This window comes from Rhyacophila brunnea, unplaced genomic scaffold (assembly GCF_057557595.1).
Source record: "Rhyacophila brunnea isolate RB1 unplaced genomic scaffold, BYU_Rbru_1.0 scaffold_18, whole genome shotgun sequence".
Classification (NCBI taxonomy): Eukaryota; Metazoa; Arthropoda; class Insecta; order Trichoptera; family Rhyacophilidae; genus Rhyacophila; species Rhyacophila brunnea.
Window position 1 is genome coordinate 35782480 of NW_028232837.1, and position 24154 is coordinate 35806633.

General features: G+C 34.1%; 1 protein-coding gene across 1 annotated transcript in view; it reads left to right on the top strand.

Annotated features, from left to right (window-relative positions):
• The first annotated feature begins 5080 nt into the window (after positions 1-5080).
• Positions 5081-24154, top strand: part of LOC147073476 (uncharacterized) — a 56786-nt gene continuing 37712 nt past the window's right edge. The window contains exons 1-13 of the mRNA XM_085945654.1: positions 5081-5619; positions 6299-6438; positions 7432-7494; positions 8872-8925; positions 10087-10194; positions 10353-10466; positions 11015-11095; positions 14423-14557; positions 15502-15631; positions 19371-19492; positions 20486-20701; positions 21805-21930; positions 23831-24046. Coding sequence (XP_085801780.1) covers positions 5199-5619; positions 6299-6438; positions 7432-7494; positions 8872-8925; positions 10087-10194; positions 10353-10466; positions 11015-11095; positions 14423-14557; positions 15502-15631; positions 19371-19492; positions 20486-20701; positions 21805-21930; positions 23831-24046 — 1926 coding nt within the window. The 5' untranslated portion in view covers positions 5081-5198. The remainder of the gene's footprint in view (positions 5620-6298; positions 6439-7431; positions 7495-8871; positions 8926-10086; positions 10195-10352; positions 10467-11014; positions 11096-14422; positions 14558-15501; positions 15632-19370; positions 19493-20485; positions 20702-21804; positions 21931-23830; positions 24047-24154) is intronic.

Consider the following 24154-nt stretch of genomic DNA (forward strand, 5'->3'; position numbering starts at 1 on the left):
CAATTTGATTCATTACACCAATATTTTCAGCAGTACATTAACGTTTTGACGAGGTGAATTTTTAGCATCACACCCATTATCATATTATGACTCAAATTTTCCAAATAATTTTCAAACAGTAAGATCTGTAAGGTCATCTATAAGGTCAAGATTATTTTGAAAATAAATTGCACGTAATACCCGAAGCGTTGCTCGAATAGATTCATTATTGTTGTAATAAATGATTGTAACAATTTGTATAAGCTGTTAATAACTTACTGTGTATCTTTCCTTAATGATTAATTTACCAAAAAATACTCAACACAAAAAAATGTCAATTTTGGAGGGAATCAGAAAAAATGGCTGTTATAAAGTTTTAAGAATCTATGTTAGTAAGTTGATAACCCTATAAATACATTATATTATATTTCAAAAAGAGATTATCAAAGTAACAAACAAAATAAAACGCCTTCTTCAATCAAATTCAACTAAATTTATAAATTAGGTTTACCGCAAATATTTATTTATTTATTTAGAAAAAGAGTATTACGGCATTACAGCGATTGGCCAATGCGCCATAATACATAATAAATACAAAATTATAAAAATATCTTAATTACAAATAACAACTAATATAACAAGAAAGTAAAAAAGACAGCATGTGTTTATGTAAATATTAAAGAAACATGATAATATATACAATTATAAATTTAACCTATTTAACAGGTCCACAAACATTATATAGTAAATAAAAAACAAATCAACCTTTATGTTGCCATCAAATACGTTAATCGCACGATACACAGCATCATGAAACATAACATCTGTCCTGCGACGAGGTATCTTGAAGACCGTAGAGTTACGAGTGATATGTGTGGGAACATGAAAATTAATATTTACCAGTATATACGGATTGTAAATGAAATATGTGAATAATAAGCATAGTTAGTTATATGTTATTAATAAATGATAATTTATTCGTCATTGAGTCTATGCTTTTTAAGTATTTAATCATTTTTTCCACTTTACGGCACTATAGCTCACTACGTATCAATTTGACATAAAAAAATATTACTTCTATAAAATAACATATTAGAAACTGTTCTGTAGTGTCTACAGATGAGAATCTATTTTGAAAAAATCGACTCGTTTTCTAAATGGCGACGCTAGCCAAAGTGCGCAAAAGTCAAAATTTTGATTTTCTTAATTTGTGCCCGAAAATAATATAACAAGAGGATAAGGTAAGGCCTGAACAAAAACGATGCATACGTGCAAGTGAGAAAGTATACGGCACCCTTATAATCTCTGTGACACGCGCTAGAGTAAGATAAACGGTTTACAGATGTGTGAGGTAGTTTGTTATGGTGTCGCCGCCAAATCTTAGTTTGTTGCATAGCTGTGTCGAAAACCTGCAAGCGCGTGTTGCTAAAATTGTTATTTTTTGTGTTAAATATAAAGTAAATGGTAAATATTTTTAGTTAATTATGTAGAAAAGATGGTTGTGTGTACTGTATTAAAATGTGGTAGCCGTACTGACAAGCAAGTATATGGTATTACGTTTCATGTAAGTTGATACATTTTCGTGATAATTTATTTGTATATTATTATATATTTTAATATTAGTGACCTAGTGTTTCTTTAAAGTAACTTAAATTATGAATATCTTTACCTAATGGTTGCATTTTGACCGTCTAAAAATATTATATCACGTAAAAAAAATAGAAAATTATATTTTAATTCTGAACGTCTAGTGCGAGCACTTTGGGCTAGCACTAGCGAAATGGTCTATGGTCTCAAACATTTGTACACGAATGCATTCGCTCGCCCACAAACCAAACGCCCGGCACGCAGCTTCATTTAGCAATGCAATAAGTGGCGTCTAGATGTATCTATAGTCTAAGTCTAAGGGATAAGGCCCTTTAATGGCTCCTACTATGGACTATAAAATCATATATTAGGTTATCGATATTAATAATTATGTACAGGTTTACTCTCATTTTTTTTATAATATCAATTAGAAATAAATAGGGTTTACTCTTGTTTCATTACATGCAGTAGCTATCAACTAATATAATATTAATTAAGTCACGTCGAGTAATGGATTTTATACTGTTATATTAGTATTTATCTCGTTGACCTTTAGTTTTTTATCTGCTCAGTTGTTTTTAATTATTGTTACACAAACAGGGTCGCATCAAGGATACTTGCCACCCGAGAGCCAACTGAAATTTGCCGCCCCCCAATAAATAAGCATATTGTCAAATTAATAAAATAAAAAGGGAGAGAAGAGTGTAAAATAGTAGTATAGTATCGTTGTTAGAATGATAATAGTAAAAGAAGTTTAATAATTGTAATGCACAATTGTTAAACATGGAGTGCCAACTAATTCAATCAATAAAACATGAAATATTTAGTACTATTAATCTCACAGCGTATGAGATTCGGTTTTCTGCCAACTTAACCTTCTGTAAAGAATGCTTTATAAATCATTTATCTACCTCAAATAAAATGTCATTTGTAAACTCGTTGAAATATTAAATTATAATTTTTGGGCGCCTTAAAAGGTGTGTATATTTTACAAATTAAATATAACAATATAAAAATAAGAACACAGCTTTATCGTGAAAAGTGTTATTTAATTACACACAACCAATTTACATTGAAATTTAAAATGATACGAAAACAAATACAAATTTTAATACAAATTTGAGAAGCGTTCCTTGGTATGGACATAGAGAATTTCTTTTACTTAGCTTTATGTTTAAAGTATGATGGCTGGAACTTCATCTTGGCTGGAATCTGCCGCCTTGTCTTCTACCTTCCCGTCCGAAAGAAAGAAGCGCCATCCTGCGTTGAAACTGTTTCTATTATGTTAACCGAGCACGTCCGATCTGTACTGAATCTAATCTTGGAGTGAAATCTTCTGGGCGGAAATAAGTTATTTGTTGATATGACGCTTTCAAAAAGGCGGGAAGAAACCTCATTGGCCTATTTTTAACCGTCATTGTTTTAGAAACAAGGTTGACACATACTTTTAACAAGGTTGTGCCAAATTTATTGTTAATTAAATTAACATTATTTATTTAAGTCTGCGTTTGAAATGTAGACATGTCACGTGAAATGTAACATGACAATATTTAGGAAAATTGAAGAAATGTGTAAGAACATTATAACAAATCTGATACTTATTTTATTTTTATTACAAAAAATATTCTTATTTATAAAATGTATATGCATATTAACGTGAAGTGATTTAAAATTATTATGTCGATGTACACAATATTATATGAAATTTAATATGCAGGCGACTTACTTATTCACCCTTTGCCATACAAATATTTAATATTTAATGTAATATTTTATTTGTATGCAATTATACTGACCTATTTTAGTATTATTGTCACTTATCAGACATATTTTAATAAAAAATATTAATATTGGTCTTTAGCCATAAACGCCCCTTTGTTGGAGTATATGCACACCACGAGGCTTCTTCAAGAATCTTTGTCGCTCGCCAGTCTTCTTGCATCGTTCCAGGTCAAACCAGCACCCCGTAACTTCAGCGTATCTGCGTATATACTCTATATAATATAGTATTTAAGGGCCTTCAAGGACTCTGAAATTCGGTTGGCTTAAAGAACAGGCAAGCCAGGTTAAAATTCTCTTCTGGCATCCACAGCACGTGGCTAAGCCAGGTCCAACATCGCCTCCTCTCAGCGTTATGAGAGGCTACTTGGTGCGTTCTCGTATTTTCTCGTTATAAATTAAAGCAGAACGGTTAGAATGCAATCGTCGAATAGGCGGCATTTGGTTTTGACCGGCTACAATCGTAAGTCCTAGACACTCCGCGTCGAGTTGAATGTTGCTCCTGCCATGCCAATTTGGAAAGCGAGCTCTCTCTGCATAATGCCATCTTCCATGATGTGTACCTCCAGGTATTTAAAGCTGTAGACGCTGTCGTTATTTTGCCCTTCTCTAATCAGAAGGAAATCCTGATCAGGACAGATGCTGTTACATAAAACGTTGGTTTTCTTCGCGTGAAAGCGTCATCGACACATTCCAGGTCGAATAGCTTCACCATGGGGGTAACAGATATGTCTCGGTCAGATGGTATTCTTTTCCGTAGTATGAAGTCAAAGAGGATGGTGAAGAGAAACGGAGCAAGGACGCTACCTTGTCTGACTCCGGTCGTGATCCCGAACCATTACATCACATTGTCACTAATTCTAAAACAGCATTCGCTATTCTCGTGTAGGCATTTGATAATGGAAATGATCTTGGGGGGGGACGGATCTCGTATGCTGCTACGATATTATTATTTTTTATTAAAATATGTCTGAGAACAATACGTCAGCTGAATGCAGAACTATTCTAACTCACATTTGAAATATTTTGCTGAAGACTTTTTTGATACAGCCCACTTCAGTTATTTATTATTTATATACAAGTGTATGCACTATTTTTTTCATCAATAATTTTACTAAAATATGATGCATCCATTTATCCATAAAGATAATATATAATTTCAGTAAGTTGTTTCAAAAACCTCTCTCCTCAAAAATTTAAAATGTAAGTTAGAATAGTTCTGCATTCAACGAATAGTAAAATAGGTTAGTATAATTGCATACAAATAAAATATTACAGAAAATATTACATTTTTGTATGACAAAAGGTGATTAAATAAGTCACCTGCTTATTAAATTTCATATAATGTTATGTATATCAGCATAATAATTTTAAATCATTTCACGTTTTAATATTAATATGCAGATACATTTTAGAGAACAGAATATTTTTTGTAATACTTATAAAAAAATCAAATATCAGATTTGTTACAATATACACATTTCCTCAATTTTCCTAAATATGCTTGTTTATTGAGGAGCGGCAATCTCCGGTTGGCTCTCGGGCAGCCAGCATCCTTGATGCGACCCTGTTTATATTAATATTATTTTATCTCTCAAAAAAGTGAAAATCCCAACAATAATTAAAAACAACTGAGCAGATAAAAACAAAAGGTCAACGCGATAAATACGAATATAACAGTAAAAAATGCATTATTTGACGTGATTTAAATATTATTTTAGTTGATACCTACCTACTGAATGTAATGAAACAAAAGTAAATCCTTTTTATGTCGTCTGATTGATATTATAAAAAATAATATATTACTAATTATATTAAGTAATATTATCCAAAGTGTAACTAAATTATTTACAATGTATACAAATAATCCAAACAAGGTAATCGAAAATAATAGTGATGTTTTACTAGGTCAGCAAAAGTTTGAAGATAAATATTCTTTGGACAATGGTAAATTCAATAAAATATTGTGGAGTTTGTGTGTTACTTTAAGTTTTTATGCCACGTTGAGATGTGGTATGCTGCAAAGAGAAGTGAGTGAAATGAAGCAAATATTAGAAGACAAAAATTGTTTGATATCAAGTGATCTCCTAAGGACCAATTTTGAAAATGAATTATTTACCATAATTCAGAAAAGAATGGAAACAATTAATAACGGCAAAAATATGGGAATATCTTTAATCCCAAATGACTGGCAAGAGGTAAATACTTCAAAAGAGGAAACAATTGAGAAGAGTGGAAAAGTTTTAAAGATGTCAAACTGCGATGGCTTAAAAGGTTTATATAATATTTCCAAATCTAATCTGAATAAAATTATCTATAATTGTTATCTTAATATTTCTCTTTTTGGTTGGCGTTAACATTGCAGTACACTTTCCCATTCTGCACCAGTCGTGTCCAATACCAAAAGCTTGTAAAGGCTGCATAGTCAAGACAAGCCTCTTTTTTACCCACGTTTCTGCTGTATTTAACTTTTCATTAAATTATATTATGGAGTAAATTATACTAGTATTCACATAACGGAAATATACAGCGTTTCTACGGTTGATATCGAAGCTAATGGCCCCACCAAATCACATTCGCCCTGTACCACACCGGTCTCGGTAGTATCACAGGACTCTACGTTTCGTTTAGAAGTACCATTTTTTATGATTGTAAATGTCTCAGGAGCAGTTATCCAAGTCAAATGTGCTTTGATAAAGAATGTATGATTTTAAATAATTAAGAGTACCCACAGGAGAGAGGAGCACATAGAGTAAAATAAAACGGTTATGTATTTGGCAAATATATATTTAGTACATATTCTTACATATTATTTTATGTGCCCGCCATTCCATTTTTGGTTATAAATGTGCCTGTGATGAAAATAAGGTCAGGTAAAATATAATTAGACCCAATGCGATAATAACATACACTTTATTATCCACCTAAATATGTTTCATTAAATTTATTTCAGGAGAAAAGGGTGATAAGGGAGAACGAATAGAACCATACTATACTAAAATAAATCAAGATTCGAGTGATCAAAATAATAATTTTATGTTTGCCAGAATGGTCGCTTCACACAAAAATAAGCATTATGTTGACGGAAGAAGGGTAAGCAAAGTCTTTATTAGCAATATTTAAATGTGACTATTGCACCACTTCGAAGGCAGCGACTTGCCTGCGTGGTATAGCTTGTGCAAACTACTTTTGCAATGCTTTTCGGTTTGCGTGAGCTACAGTTTTCCCGTCCATATACACGGGCTTTCCTGTACAAACCGGTTTGCGCAGGTAAGCTTTTTCGACCAATATTGTTAGTTACCTGATGTGTTTTCGCAGCTAAAATGGTCAGTGATTTCAAAGTATATGCTCTTTGATGTGCGTTGTGACTAATTACCTATTTATAATATGTAAAAAACGACGGTATACGTTAGCTATATTTTTTATAACTAGAATACCTGAGAATAGAGTATCTATTTATATAAAATTGAATGTTTGTTTACCTGTCCCGTATGCGTTCAAATACCATTCATCCGATTGCAATGAAACTTTAGTGAGTTGTGCGCATGCCCGCGAAGGTTTCCGAATTAGTACATCCATCTTGTTCTTCTTCTTAATTCTATCTTCTTTTATTCGTATGGTTCCTATACCATTCATCCGATTGCGACGAAACTTTCGTCAGTTGTTGTGCGCATATCTGCAAAGTTTTCTGTACAAGTACAAGCATCTTCTTTTTTTCTATCTTTTTCCATTCGTATGCGCTCCTATATCAAATTTGGAAAATCCATACTTCTCACATGGACAGCTGTATGTGGCCTACTCACGCGTTGGAAAATCTTCTGATTTATTCGTGTACGCACTAGAAGGAAAAACAAAACAAAACAAAAAATATATTGTGTATCTACAAGCACTTCAATAAACAGAATTAAAATATAAACACTTTCTTTCTTTGGGTGGCATTGCAACGCATGCCGGGTACTCGCTAGTGTTAAATAAAAAGGAAAAAAAATGTCAGAACATTATACATCTATGGTTTAGTTGTAGACATATTATTATTATAGGTTTTAATATTTATTATATCATGTACCTTCAAAATATGTTTTGCAGGCATTAAGAAGACAAGTCCGAGAGGCAAAAAAATCGGATGATGAACTTTCTAATATTATTAAGGTATGAAATTGATTATCGAAAACAATCTTAAATAATATTATATATACACTACATAACAATAAACATATTATATACCGTTTTATTCTCGACAAAGAGAAATTGCAATCTCTGGACTTGTTAAAATCTATATGAATAATTATAAACATAGTCAACTTTTTCTATAGATCGAATTATTGGCCCTTTTTATATGCTGTGAGCAGCCAATTGCAATTTAATATGTTTCCTTCACGACTATATTGATACTTTTGAGAGAAAATAATTTAACTTTGATCACATGGTCATTTGTGGTATTTTTTCACAATGAAAATCAAAATAATAATCAACTTACAAACACAAGAGCTTTCATTAAACTCAAAAAGCAACGTTTTATAATTATCCATATGTTTTTTTCTAATCCAATCATCCTATATTCCCGGATTTTAAAATCATAAATCACTCCATAGTTGTTCATCACTTTCCTTCGGGATCACCGTTTATAGTTATTCGTTATTTTAAATTGCTAAAAATTAGTTTATTTATATGTACATATGGATTAAAAAATACAAATCTGTTTTTATGGTTATCTATTGTTTCATGTATATTTATTTTATTAATACATGATAGTATGGTTTTGTTATTTTGGTAGTTTAATGTCTATTGCGGACAAACACAGTATGTATGCAAGGAACGATTATTCAACTGAGAGATTATTTTTGTGAATAGCTTTATTGAAAGGTTTTATATCGACTGAGATAATTATTTCTATTTTATCTTGATAGATGTTACTTTTCTGCGAAAATATGGACCAATGATTCTACGGACTAAGATTACGCGATATTAAACATTCGATCTCATCGTTGCAAATAAAAAAATAGCTAGCGTATCACTTTTTTAATTTTTTCCCCATTTCAATTTTACATTTGTTTTCAGTTTTGTCAGATAAGATTGTATTACTATTGATAATAATGCATGGTTCCAAACGGTCTAATAGTATATCACCAAATCTTTCCACATTACAAATGATAACTTGATTATTGGAAAATAAATATTTGTTAAATATGAAACGATTACTTTGATGTAATATGATATATTAGACACATTAAATTTAATAATTTAAAAATATTTTTATTGAAAATAAATATATTTTTTAAATCCGTAGAAATGATCTAGAAAAATAATAATATATGGGTGCCTAAATTACATTTATCTGAATAAAATTAGTGATTTCACTGACACATCATAGCGGTGTTTAGAATATAACTGTGTTGTAGGCATATCGTAAAAGGAAAAGACGAGAGGCGATACCAGAATATTTTGTACTTGGTACTAATTAAAAAAATATAAAAATCGCATACAGCTTTAGTTTTATTAAAATTTGTAAATTATCTTTTTCTGAAGGATTTGGAAGCAGCTGGATTAGGGTTATTAGCAGAGGCTCTCAAAAATATTAAAGTAAGTAAGAAAATATTTCTTATTTTATCATTATCATGACATAATAATATATGAGAGTATACATGTACATAATTATTAATATCGATTACCTAATAAATGATACTAAACTCCATAGTAGAAGCGATAAAGGGGCCTTATCCTCTTGTTATATTATTTTCAGGCACAATTTAAGAACATCAAAATTTTGACCTTTGCGCACTTTGGCTAGCGTCGCCATTTGATGATGATGATAATATGTAGTAAGCTACAGTGCCGTAAAGTGAGAAAGATGATTAAAAAATTATAAAGCATAGCCTGAATAACGAATAAATTATCACTTAATTATTACATATTTTTTAATATGCCTATTATTCACATATTTGCAGTAGGCTTAATTTGTAAGTTTAGTTGATTGAAGATGGCGTTTTATTTTGTTTGCTACTTTGATAGTCCCTTTTTGAAATATAATATAATGTATTTAAGGGGTTATTAACTTACTATCATAGATTTTTAAATCGTTATAGCAGCCATTATTTCTGATTTCCTCCAAAATTGACATTTGTGTTGAGTATTTTTTGGTAAATTAATCATCATGGAAAGATACACAGTAAGTTATTAATAGCGTTTCCAAATTGTTACAATTATTTATTACAACAATAATGAATCTATTCGAGGAACGCTTCGGGCATTGCGTGAAATTTATTTTCAAAATAATCGACCTTACAGATCTTAGTCTTCGAAAATTATTAGAAAATTTGAGTCAAATATCACACACATTACCATTTAATGGTAATGTGTGTTATGCTTAAAATCCACCTCATCAAAACGTAAACGAACTGCTGAAAATATTGGTGTAATGAATCAAAGTGTGGATGAAAATCCAGAACAATCTCAGTTACACTGGGTTCTCAAGAATTTAGACTTTTTAGGCACTGCATGGAATAATATTATTTATAAGTACTTACTTGAAGGTATATAAAATGCAGTTAAAATAATAACTTAAGCCGAATGACCATTTGGTGCGTCGAAATTTTCGTCGATATGTAGGTAGTTCCAACAAGGTGGTGCAGCATGCTATACTGTTCGTGACACAACAAACTCTCAATATCTCTAATATATATTACATATATATCTTATTTGAAAACGCTTTATCTAAAAAATGTAATATTTAATCTTATATAGGGAGAGCCTGGAAAAACAGGAAGCCCTGGTCCACAAGGACTTCCAGGGCTGATTGGTGAAAAAGGTAATCCAGGATTGACTGGCCTTCCAAGCTATAAAAGACAATCAGTAAGTTTCTACATTAATATTTTATTATTTAAAATCACATAATTTTTAAAACAGAGATGGGTTTTCGACCATTTAAAATATCGTTAGAAAGCATAATTTTTAAATTTAATAAAATTTTAAATAACTTGCATCACTTGTACACTTAGTAACACTTTTAGGCAGAGAACGATGATTCCAGATTCGTTTTAGGAATTAAAGGGGAACCTGGAATTCCTGGTTATCCTGGACTACCAGGAATACGTGGAATCCCTGGTACAAATGGAATAGCTGATGTGAGTAAAAATTTGATTTCTACCCACTCGGTATTATGTGCTCATAAGAAGTTGTAATTATGTTAACTATATTCAATAGGTGTACATGCGGTGAGAATATTATATAATATTATAATGTGATGGTTAAAATATCAGTCTTATATCTACATTCTTCCAAAGCAACTATGGTTTTCATAATGTTGCTAACTATACCATCTTTATTGCTAATTTAATAAAAAAAACTTTTCTGATGGCATGGTAACTTTTTGAAGTTATTATTTTGAATATTTTAATAATTAATTTATAAACAATATAGTTTTAACCTAAATAGGGAGGAAATTAATTGTTGATGAGTATTATTGTAATGCAAATTAGCCGTCAGCTATGAGATCCAATACAATTGTGACAATATTATAATATTATTATTAAATGCAGAAAATAGAATCATGAGATCGTAGTTTCTACTTAAACAATTTTTGCTGAGAAATAACCGGACATAGTAGAGGTAAAATATTACCATTTTATAATCATAAATATTTTGTAAATAATTATTGAAACGATTATTTTAGGGAATAAAAGGTGATAAAGGTGATACAGGAAGTGATGGCACACCTGGTGTCCATGGAAATAGTGGACCTCCTGGTGTAACGGTTAGTAAACATAATGTTGTTCATAAATACTAGATTGTTCTCTTGGTCTGCAAGTTTCAGCAATATTGGTCGAGAAGTTTGTTAGCTATTATCGAATTATCATATAGATAGAGACAGGCGGTTGGCAGACACTAACTTACTATAAACAACAGATTAATCCAAGCACAGGGAAGCCTCGGACCCCCGTTTCCATCTTGACGACCTCGCCTGAATTCGATAAACGATTTTGTTTTGGAACCTACAATATCCGTACTCTAAATTTCCCTGGAAAGGCCGAGCATCTAACAGAAATACTTTCTCAATACAAGTTAGATGTTCTCGGGATCAGTGAGTGTCGAATCACTGGCATTGGCGAGAAGTTTATTCGTGGGTTTTGTCTATTGTACTCCGGACACGCCACATTGCGACGTAGTGGAGTTGGATTGCTGATGTCCAAGGAAGCCTGCAAGTGCCTCACCAGCTGGGAACCTATCTCCGAACGTCTACTCCGTGCTACTTTCAAGACCAAGTCGGGCTCCATCACTTTACTGCAGTGCTATGCTCCCACAGAGGCTGCTAGCGATGCAGATAAGGATACATTCTACGAAAATTTGGCGAAAACCGCTGGAAATATCCCCAGCTGTAGTCATGCAGTTATACTTGGTGATCTAAATGCCAAAGTAAGATCTGACCCCTCGCGTGGACCTTTTGTGCTGGAAAAACATGGCTCTGGCCAAATGAACGATAATGGTTCCCGTCTGGTAGATTTTGCCTCAATGAATGGTCTTGTGATTGGTGGTAGTCTTTTCCCTCATAAGACCATCCACAAATATACATGGACATCGCCAGACTTTAATACAAGAAACCAGATCGACCACATTTTGGTCAAAGCGAAATACCGGCATGAACTACTAGACGTGCGGACATATAGAGGTGCAGACATCCACAGTGACCACGAACTCTTGGTCGGAAAATTCCGTATAGACCTCAAACGAGTCCCAAACCCCAAAAGGACGGTCAGACTCGATGTGGAAAAACTGAAAAGTACCCGTGTGCGTGCAACCTATGAGATGGAGCTGCGGAAGCGCTTATATGATGCTCGAACTCTCACGTCTTCCATCGACTCGGATCCCTTGGAAGGAAAATGGATATTATTCCGGGATGCTATAATGAGCTCCGCAACTACTGCCTTAGGAGAGCGGCATACACACAAGCCGGACTGGATGTCACCTCATACATGGGAGTTGATTGAGAAGAGGAAGCTCCTGAAAGAATTGCGAGACAATGGTACATACGACCCACAGCGCAACGCGGAATACCAAACAATGGACCGCGTGGTAAAGCGTTCTGCCCGCCGCGATAAGCGCCGACGCCTGGATGACCTCATTCGGGATGCGGAATCTGCTGCCTGCAAGAATAATCCAAGTGCTCTCTTCCGCATCACCAGAGCAATTTGCGGTAGGAAACGTCCAGTGGTCACTGCATTACGCAACTCTGACGGAGTGACAGTCACTGAACCTGCAAAGGTCCAGGAGCTATGGCGCCAACATTTCAGTGATGTCCTGAATCGCCCACCTCCATTGTATCCCTTCGATATTCCGTCGGAGATCACCGCCCTCGGAATCACTACTGCATCGGGATTCTGCGAAGATCCTCCGACAACTGCTGAAGTTAAAGAGGCTGTCAAAAGACTGAAGCGCAGGAAAGCTCCTGGAGATGATGGCATCCATGCAGAATTTCTGATCTGCGGACTGAGCGCTGTATTGCCGTCCTTGTGTGACCTTCTGCACGAGGTGTGGGAAAGAGAGCAGTGCCCCAAAGCCTAGAGGGATGGTACCGTTGTTACTCTGCACAAAAAGGGTAACTCACAAGACTGTAATAATTACAGAGGAATCACTCTCCTCAGCATTCCCGGGAAGGCGTTGGCGCAGATTCTCCTGTACAGGATTAAAAGTCCCATGCTGGACGTTTTGCGTGCGCAGCAGAGTGGATTCGTTCCGGGGAAGTCCTGCTCAGAGCATATTTCAACTCTCCGATGTCTTCTGCAACAGTACCAAGAGATGAATATACCTGTCGCCTGCTGCTTCGTGGACTATGAAAAGGAATTTGACAGTCCTCATCGTGAATCTCTGTGGCAAATTCTGCTAGGCTATCGTGTCCCACGGAAACTGGTCGCCGTGATAAGTGCTCTCTACACCAATACAGAGTGTTGCGTGAGAGCAGCTGGAACATCCTCTGACCTCTTTGAAATCACGTCAGGAGTCAAGCAAGGATGTGTACTTGCGCCCTTTCTTTTTATCATCATGATGGATTTCATAATGCGTAAGACGGTTTGCCCCGACAGTGGGATACGCCTACATCATGATGACACAACCGATCTATGCGAAGAAAGACTGTGCGACTTGGAGTATGCAGACGACGCAGTCGTGTTTGACTCGACGATCGAAAGGTTGGAGGTAACCGTGAACAGGCTAGCCGCGAACTCGATGCGTGTGGGTCTTCATCTGAATGCCGCTAAGACCAAATCCATGTGCAGTGCTGCATGCATCGACGCCGAAACTCCTCTTCGGGTTTCTGGTCTGCCCGTCGAGCTGGTGTCCAGATTCAAATTCTTGGGTGCCACGGTTGCCGATGATGGTGGTATTTCTATTGAGCTTGGAATCCGCATGGGTGTGGCGGGCTCTGCGTTCAACCAACTTGGAATCGCATGGAGGTCAAAGCTGTATTCTGTGAGGACCAAATGTCGTTTGTTTAACGCGTGCGTGCTACCTGTGCTCCTGTATGGCTGTGAGACATGGCATCTTACTAAGCTTCAAGAGTCTCGGCTTTTGAGCTTTGAGAATCGATGTCTCCGCCGAATCTTAGGGGTACATTGGTACGACCGCGTTACAAACACCCGAGCTCGTGAGCAGACACAACAGCCTTCGGTGATTGAAGTTATCACGAAGAGAAGATTTACGTGGCTGGGACTTGTATTCCGGATGCCGCCAAAGAGTGCGGTACTTCGTACCCTTGTGGCACAGCCTCAAGGGTTCCGTCGCCGTGGCCGCCCCTCCCTCACCTTGCAGCAATGCTACAAAAGCGACCTACGTGCTGCAGGTCTGACATGGCGGGAGGCGCAGGAGTTGGCGATGGACCGAGGGAAGTGGCGCCAACTTGTGCTTGCCCTATGCCCCAACGTTGGGACTTGATAGGGTGAAAGAAGAAGAAGAAGATTATAATAAAATATAAACTTATTTATTTATTTCTTGAGTGAGCATTTACTTCTAATAATATAACTTATATTGTTATTTCAAATATTTTTCATTTTTATTGCGCTTTTATTAACTTATCGATCATTAATTTAAGGGAGTAAAGGGAGACATGGGTCTACCTGGGTTTCCGGGTTATCCAGGAAATATGGGATTTACTGGACCACAGGGTATTAAGGGAGTATCTGGTGACAAGGGAAATCAAGGAACAGTTGGCAGTCCTGGTATGCAAGTAAGTTGAAATATATTCTTCTTTCTATTTCATTTTGGAAATAAAAAGGCATTTCATTTATGAACATCTGTCCAAACTCACCTTCGATTAATGAATTGTACATAGAGATTGTGAATCTCGTCTTGAGAATTTTCTAAAAATTATCAGAAAAGGCCTGCCTATCTTGAATCTCAAGAAAGCAATTTGCTTGAATTTTGAGTATTGTCATATATCGAGAAACCATTGACAAGATTCTTGAGAAGTCGTAAAATCGTCTCTAAGCTAAACTGCAGATAGCAACTGCTGTTTAAATGAAAGCTGATAGAATTTCTCAAGAGAATTTAATTTCTAGGTTAAAAAAAGTTTTGACACTGATTCTGAATGGAATTTCTTAAAATTTTGGCTGCAGGTTATAAAAAATAAAGCTATTGACTTTCACAATTAGCGGAATTTATTGAATAAGTTATCGGTATTTTCTTGCTGTAAGATCTAAAAAATAAAGAAAAATAATCTCGAAAGCTCTTGAGAAATCAAAAATACCAATCTCTTTTTCTTGAGAAAACAAATATTAATGATATCGAGAGTTATTATCGAATCTCGAAAAATTAAAAAAGTCGAGAAATCACATGCTCCTGTATCTATAATATAATAATCATTATTATTAACCTGGAATATATAAATAAATAACACTTTGTTGGCAAAAATGCGTTTCGATATTATTTCATATTTCAAAAGTTTCCAATATTCTAATGCGTTTTGACTTTGTAGATTAGTATAATAATATAATTTAGGTATTACTTTAGCAGGTGATCATTAGTTTAATGGTTAGACAATAAACCCATCCAATTTGAGTATTATATAGGTTGGTGGATTAATATAGGGTGTATTTTTTTTAGTTTTTAAGTATGTCACTTTATTTTCGTTTTGTCAGAAAATGAAAATTGGTTTTTTTTCACTCATTCAAGGGAGAGAAAGGAAATGCGGGTGTAACAGGATTTTCTGGATTAAAGGGTGATCAAGGAATTCCTGGAATTAAAGGAGAGCATGGAGATAAAGGGGATCAAGGAGCAATAGGTTCGACTGGTGTAAAGGCAAGTAATAATGGTAATTTAAAATGTTAAGAAATAAAAAAATCGTGAAAATTCGCCATATGGCCAGTATCAGATCAGTAGGTATAAATATTATTGCATCTGTAAAATTTGACACTAAATAAGTAAGTGTGGCTTTAATTGATAACTCTCGTCGAGTGCCAAGAAATATACCTTAATTGTATAAGATACATTGTTTTTTTTTTTAAATTGTCTTCTTAAATTTGATCTTATTGTCATGATTTGGGCTACAGTCGTATTCCCAACTCACTTTAACACTTAATTGCACGTGTTGCTTTTCAGCAATAATCGGTAGCATTGTTCATTTTTTTTTGTATGAATAGAACTATATTTGCAGTTCTCTAACAGTATACAAAGTGTGTCGACAAAATAGTTATTTTATAATAATATTGTGAAAATTATACATTAAATGTGATCGATTGGAAATGTATCTAATGTGATAATCAACAAAGATTAGGTTATTATACTGACTATGTCAAATGCATCTTACAATTTTAACGAGCCGGCAATCCAACATATTTCAGAAGAGACAGACCAAAAAATCGCAGACTAGACGGAGTCATCGATAGCCATAATATGCTTGCAGAAGATACTGACCTAAAAAGCGGTCACTACGGATGGAAACAAGTAAAGAGTTGTCGTAGGAAGCCAAACCATAACCCAAAATGATGAATTATATTTACACGTGCATTTTAGTAAAACTGTATCCTATAATGACAAAACCAAATGCGTTGTGATAATCATAAAAAAATACATTCATTAAATAGGGTCAGCAAGGATGTATGGATGTTGCGGTGCAACCAGGAGTTTCCGGTATTAATGGCCTTCCAGGAATTAAGGAAGATCAAGGTCCTTCTGGACCACAAGGGCTTCAAGGATCGCTTACATCCCAAGGCGCCACTTAAAGCATAACCCCACTTATTTAAATAATAAGCTTAATAGGACCTACAACTAGACGACAACGCTAAGAAAAAAGCCACAACTCTCAGTACACCCATAAATCGAAAAAAAAAATGTTTTAAAATTTAGAATACGGTATTTTAAAAGATATGGCTTAGAGTAATTCAGTCTAGGGATTGCAATACCGGTATTTCAAAACCGGTATCTCAGTATTAAATACCGGTTTCAAAAATCAGACAATAGCGATATATTTCGTATTGGAAGTGAATATAAAATCTATTAATTAATATAAAACGTTTAGCAGGACTGTGTTTTTTTTTTTTGACCGTCTGGTTTATTTCCGTTGGCCTTCGACCTTAGTGACAAAGAAAGAAAGTTCTAAAAGAATGTGCCAATATTTCAAGGTATTTGTAAACATCAGTGTCTCGACCATATCTTGCCTTTACATAATATATTTACCTATTTTTATATTATTACATACATATATATGTACTAATTTAGATATTTTTGCTATGCAATATTATTATTCTAAAGAGATTTTTATATATAATATATATTTTTTGGTTTCTGTTTTTTTATATTTTTTTAAGAATACCGGTATTCAATTAGAAATACCGAAATACCGTCATTAGTATTTTCATTTGGTATTGCAATCCCTAATTCAGTCAGATAAACCCACGGATAGTATCCATGCAACCTCAAGTAAGGAAAACGTGACCACTTATTTTGAGCGCTCTCCACCATAAGACCGTACTAATTTAGCTGTTGTGGGACAATCAATAGCCTCATTATCAAGCCTGATGCTGGGCTAAGGGGCTTTTGATAGTTTGAAGACTCATGCCAATTATTATTAGGTACTTACTTGAATAAGTGGGGTTGAAAGAATTAAATCAAAAAAATCAATCCGTATAGCAAAAAAAAAATGTCGACTGTTATTTTGGATGATATTGAAAGCAGATTTTTTTAAATTATTGAATACATAACCATTGTAACATATTTATATTTTCAAACGAACTGGAACAGTACGTTGTAATGAGTGTAATATTTATACTGAAAGTCAAGTGCGTAGGTATCGCAGCTTATTCACCTTGGGGTTATGATACCCTTCTACCATGTCGATGGAACATTGTGATGTTAACCGTCAGCCGTATTGCCACAAATATTATATTCCATATCACCATTACCATAAAATATTGAAGTATATTTTTGTTCCAAATCCAAACATTGCATTGGTATATTCCATATCCCGATATAGAACAAGCTAATAGTATTAATTTAAAACGCTATGATATAATTTGTATTGGCTTGTTCCATACCCTTTTCGACCAATGGCATTGCGCATATCATCTGGAAGAATGTGGATAAAGAACAAAACAATACGCAATTAATAATTTAGCCAGCACGCCATGCAGGCTGGTGAGACGCTCGTGATCAGTGGCGCACCCAGGATTTAATATTGGGGGGGGGCAAAGAGGAGAATGTAAATTAGTCCCATAGGTTCTTTTTCTTCTTCACAGCCTAATTTCTCGTTTATCGGCCTTTTGTCTATTGCACTCGGTGTACTTACACCATGGTCCCCACATCCTAAAACGGGCTAGGATATTTGGCGGGCCCCCTACCTACCGCTAAGATTAAAGGCAGTGTGAAACACTACATTAACGTTTTTCAAATTGTGTTTTAGTACAAATTAAGGTTACATAATATACAGTGAATTATGAGTGATTTTTAATACATCTACTTTAATAATGGAGCTGTCGAGTATCGACAAAAAATATATTGCACAATTATATAATTAAAAATGTTTATGATGTGTGTTTATTTCACTTATCTGGTCAACCTGACACGCCGGGCCCCCAGGCTAGAGCCCTGTCAGCCCTCCCCAGCCATGACCTACACCACTCGGAATTCAGGTGGACACCGAGAATTTTTTGACAGTTCCATTAGGGATTGGGTTTCTAAAAAAACCTGACATTAGTGTTTCGAAATTTTTGTGTTAGAAATTAAAATCTAAGAAATTTTTCTAAAAAGGGTGCTGGAGAATTACAAATCATTTTTTTGCCGTGTTTTTATTTGTCTCAGCCCAAAGGTATAGTTTATTGGCCTTCAATTTCAAGGTTTAAAATCATTCTGATAATGATCATGTTTGGTGGGTGCCAGAGCCCCTTGCCCCCCCCCCTCCCCCAATGGGTGCGCCATTGCTCGTGATTCATAACATTTGACTAATTCCTATAAGTATGGCAGACTCAAAATACTGACGCAGATCATTCGTTACATTCTAACCGCGAAACATATAATTTTGTGGTCAGATAATTGTGTGTGGATCTGAAAAAATTAAAAAAGAGAATCTCGAGAGCTCTTAGTAAATCAATAATACCAATCTGTAATCTCGAATCTCAAGAAAGGATAAAAATCGAGAAATCATAAACTGTAATAATTGTATTCATAATAATATAATTATGATAATCATCATTTATTAAGCTATCTACCAGGAATATATAAATAAAAATATTAATTTCATAAATTAAATGTCCCCAATATTTTGATGTGTTTTATTTTTTTAGATCAGTATGGATATAATGTAGGAAGCACTTTATCGTCTCCCATCGATGTGCTATTTGCCATAAAAATTATTCTACCAAATTTAATTCTTTAAGACGTAACGTTTCTGAATCAGATGATCAATAGTTTAATTGCAGATAATAAACCCATACAAATTGGGCATTATATATTATGTTGATGGGTTAATATAGTATTTTTTTAGTATTATTTTATGTCATTTCATTTTTGTTTTCTCGTATTGTTAATTTTTCACTCGTTCAAGGGAGAGAAAGGAAATGCGGGTGTAACAGGATCTTCTGGATTAAAGGGTGATCAAGGAATTCCCGGAATTCCTGGACTAACAGGAATTAAAGGGGATCAAGAAGCAATAGGCTGGGCTGGTGAAAAGGCAAGTAATAATGATAATTTAATTTTTGAATTTAATATTTTTTTCATTTAACGAATAATTCACAATATTTAAGAATGTTACATTCTATATAATTGAACACACATAATTTTTAAAACATATTATATCTGAGCAAATATAACAAAGCTAAAAATTGTTGAGAGTCTTACTTTTTTCAAAAAGATTATGAAGAAGTGTTTTTATATTTATGTATGTTCAATAATTTAAATTGTTAAAAAATACAAAATTCGTGAAACTTCGCGTGTATGATCAGAATATTGCATATGAAAAATTTGACTCTAAATAAATTAGTATCCATGGCTTTAATTGATAACTCTCCGTCGAGTGCCTAGCATTATATCTCGATTGTATAATATACATCGGTTTATTTTAAGTTGTCATCGTAATTTTTATCTTAATATTATGATTTGGACTACTATCATATAAATACATAATGCAGTTTAACACTTAATTGCACTGTGTTGCTTTTCAGCAACAATCTGTAGTATTGATTATAATTATATTTTATTGTATGAGTAAAACTTTATTTGCACTTCTCTATAGTGGACAGATTGTGATGAAAAAATAGTTAATTTATAATAATATTAAACTTTAAATGTGATCGATTGGAAAAGTTGTAATGTGTACGTATATTAAAGTGTGGCTATCTTGTATTTAGAGTTAATCAACTAAGATAAGTGTACCACACTGACTATGTCACATGCATCGTACGATTTTTAATGAGTTTAACGAGAAAGAAAATTATGCCCGGCAATCCAAATTTAGAAGTGATCATCCAAAAAATTGCGGGCTCGATGAAGTCGCTAATGACATATACATAACTAAAAAGCGATCACTATCGATGGAAACAAGTTCTCAGGCAAAAATTGTCGTAGGAAGCCAAAGCATATTCCAAAATGTCACACTCATGATGACGATAATTATTTATATTTACATATGTTGTAACAATCATAAAAAAATACATTAAATAAATAGGGTCACCAAGGATCTCTGGGTGTTCCGGGGCAGCCAGGAGTTGCCGGTATTAATGGTCTTCCAGGAATTAAGGGAGGTCAAGGGCCTCCTGGACCACAAGGGCCTCAAGGAAACTCTGGTCCGATGGGGCTACAGGGGCTTCAAGGATCGCTTGGACCCCAAGGCGCACCAGGACCGCAAGGCTCAATTGGTCCTCAAGGAGTACCCGGACCTCAAGTTAGTTTGACGACATTTAATATTATTTGTTAAACAAAATAGGATATAATTTTATTGTCTGTGAAGAGTACTATAATATTGAAATAGCTATATTTAATCGTGACGTTTAAGAGGTCAATTTGGTAAGGCGTGGGAAAATACTCAAATGTCTCACTTTTTTAGCTACTTTTCTTTTACTACGTTCGGGCCATAACACTTAATAAATGCAATATATATATATGATTTGTACGAATAAACTACATTCAACTCAATATTTACTTAATTTCTATCTACAATACATATCTGTGTGATACTTCAACTTCCAGTTTCAATTTAGTCACTGGTGGCTACCTAGGTAAGCTACCCGTAATGTGTTGTGTGCCCCACAATCTGCTACCTAACGCATTACCTCATTTTATTAAATAATAAGCTTTATAAGACCCTAACGTTGCTAACTATTATTGACAGAGAAATAACGATTGATTCTCCAGATTTCTAAGATAGTCATCAGGGACACTAATCATATAGATCAACACTAAGAAGAACGGCACAGTTCCCATTTATACCACCAATAAATCGGAAAAAATAAATTTGTTTTAACGTTTAGCAAACGGTATTTAAAAAGATATAGCTAAGAGTAAGTCAGTCGGATAAAATATGGGATAGTATCCACGCGACCTCAAGTAAAGGAGTCGTAACCACTTATTTTGAGCGCTTTTCACCATAAGACCGTACTTCAACTGTTGTGAGACCCAAACAATACACCCACTATCAAGTTTGATGCTGAGCATAGTAGCTATAATAAAGATTTAATAGTTGGAATACTCATTCCAATAATTATTATTAGGTAGGTACTTCCTTAAATGAGTGGGTTTGAAATAATAAATAATAAAATTATTCTACCAAATTTAATTCTTTATTTATAAAGACGTTACGTTTCTGAATCAGATGATCAATAGTTTAATTGCAGACAATAAACCCATACAAATTAGGCATTATAATATAATAATATTATGTTAATATGGTGGGTTAATACAGTAGGTATGTTTTTTTTTTATTACATGTCATTTTATTTTTGTTTTCTCAGAAAAATATGAAAATTGTTATTTTTTCACTCGTTCAAGGGAGAGAAAGGAAATGCAGGTGCAACAGGATATTCTGGATTAAAGGGTGATCAAGGAATTCCCGGAATTTCTGGACTAACAGGAATTAAAGGGGATCAAGGAGCAATAGGTTGGACTGGTGAAAAGGCAAGTAATAATGATAATTCAAATTTTTAATTACCTATTTTTTTATTCAACGAATAATTCACAAGATTTAAGAATAATATGACATTCTTTATATTGAACATACATAATTTTGAAAACACTTATGAGAAAATACATTAGAACCAAGAGAAAAATTGCGGAGTGTCTTACTTATTTCGAAAAGGTTATGAAGAAGTGTTTTCAAAATTACGTATGTTCAATAATTTAAATTGATAAAAAAACAAAATTTGTTAAAATTCGTATGTATGATCAGCTTGTATCAGATCAGTATATTGCATATGAAAAATTTAACTCTAAATAAATTAGTATGGCTTTAATTGATAACTCTTCGTCGAGTGCCTAGAATTATAACTCGATTGTATGTCAGATCGCCACATTGGTTAATTTTTTCAAAAGTTGGCATCCTAATTTTGATCTTAATGTTATAATTTAAACTACAGTCATATAATACACAACGTACTTTAATACTTAATTGCACGGTGTTGCTTTTCAGCAACAATCTGTAGTATTGTTTATATATATTTGTTTTTGTATGAATAAAACTTTATTTGCAGTTCTCTACAGTGGACAGAGTGTGCCGACAAAACAGTTAATTTATAATACTATTAATTATATATTAAATGTGATCGATTGGAAAAGTAATAATTTGTACTGAGACTTAGGAGAAATTCACGTGTAAGAAGTCCTCGGATCTGGCTCGTTGGTGTATGGACAGAGAGCCATTGTATGGCTTTAATTAACAAAAAGTATTGAATGAAATAACACAGATTTTTATTTTATAATTCCGCGCAAAATTATGTTTTATTACAATTGGACAAGCATTGGTCTTATTAAATTTCATTTAAATGTGTCTTAGACAAGGTTCGAAATGGACAGGAACATACCAGAGCACCATTCCTGTTCGTGAAATCAGTAAAATTATCGCTCCGTCTCGTGGAAAAAATAATTTGACCATCTGAGCTAGAGAGGACAAATAATAGAATCTAACACTCTTATTTTTTTGAAATACACATAAAATTTGATATCTTTGCTATGTTAATATATTATCTTCAGAAAACTGTCGAGCGCTCCGGTTCGTAAACTTTTCCATTTTGAGCACTGGTTAGATTATTTTCAACCGGACCCATCACTCGTACACATTCCTAGATTTTCGCCGCGCTCAGTTTACGGGACTGTTGCTCCAACTACTCTAACACGAAGTGCGTGGCCTTGCTGCCAGGTGTAATACCCTCCAGTCGAAGGCGCGTCGTTTAACAAATAAACAAACGCATATTGCGATAATAATATTATTTTAAACATTTCTTTGCGGGCAGGATCATTGTCAACTTATGTCAACTTTTGTCTGGGGTATGTTGATATAAAATTTTTGATGCGGCATTAGAGACATTTTGTTATGAGGAAGGTTACATTTGGTAATAGTTCCTACATTAAAGTGTTGCTATCATTGATTTAGGGATAATCAACTAAGATTAAGATACTATAATGATACATGCATCGCATGCAACGTACGATTTTTACCGAGTGACAAAAAGAGTAATGCCCGGCAATCCAATATAATTCAGAAGTGATAATCCAAAAAATCGCAGGCACGATGAAATCACCAATGGCTATAATATGCTTGCGGAATATTCCGAACTAAAAAGCGATCACTATGGATGGAAACAAGTTGTCAGACTGTTGTCATAGGAAGCCAAAGCATATTCCGGAATATCGTGCTCTTGACGACGATGATTTATACTTACTTAATATATAATCCTAGAATGACAAATTAAATAAGTACCATAAAACGTAGTGTCATTGCTAGATATACAGTTAATTGCAATCAAGATTTTTTTTGTTCAAATGCGTTGTGACAATCATAAAAAATACATTCAATAAATAGGGTCAGCAAGGATGGCCGGGTGTTCCGGGGCAACCAGGAGTTGCCGGTATTAATGGCATTCCAGGAATTAAGGGAGATCAAAGAACTCCTGGACCACAAGGGCCTCAAAGGAACTCTGGTCCGATGGGAATACAGGGGCCTCAAGGACCGTTTGGATCCCAAAGCACACCAGGACTGCAAGGCTCAATTGGTCAACAAAGAGTCCCTGTACCTCATGTTAGTAAGAGACATTTAATACTATTAAATATACGAGTATATAATTTTATTAACCTTGAAGAGTATTAAAATATTGAAGTAGCTTTATTTAATACTGACGTTTAAGAG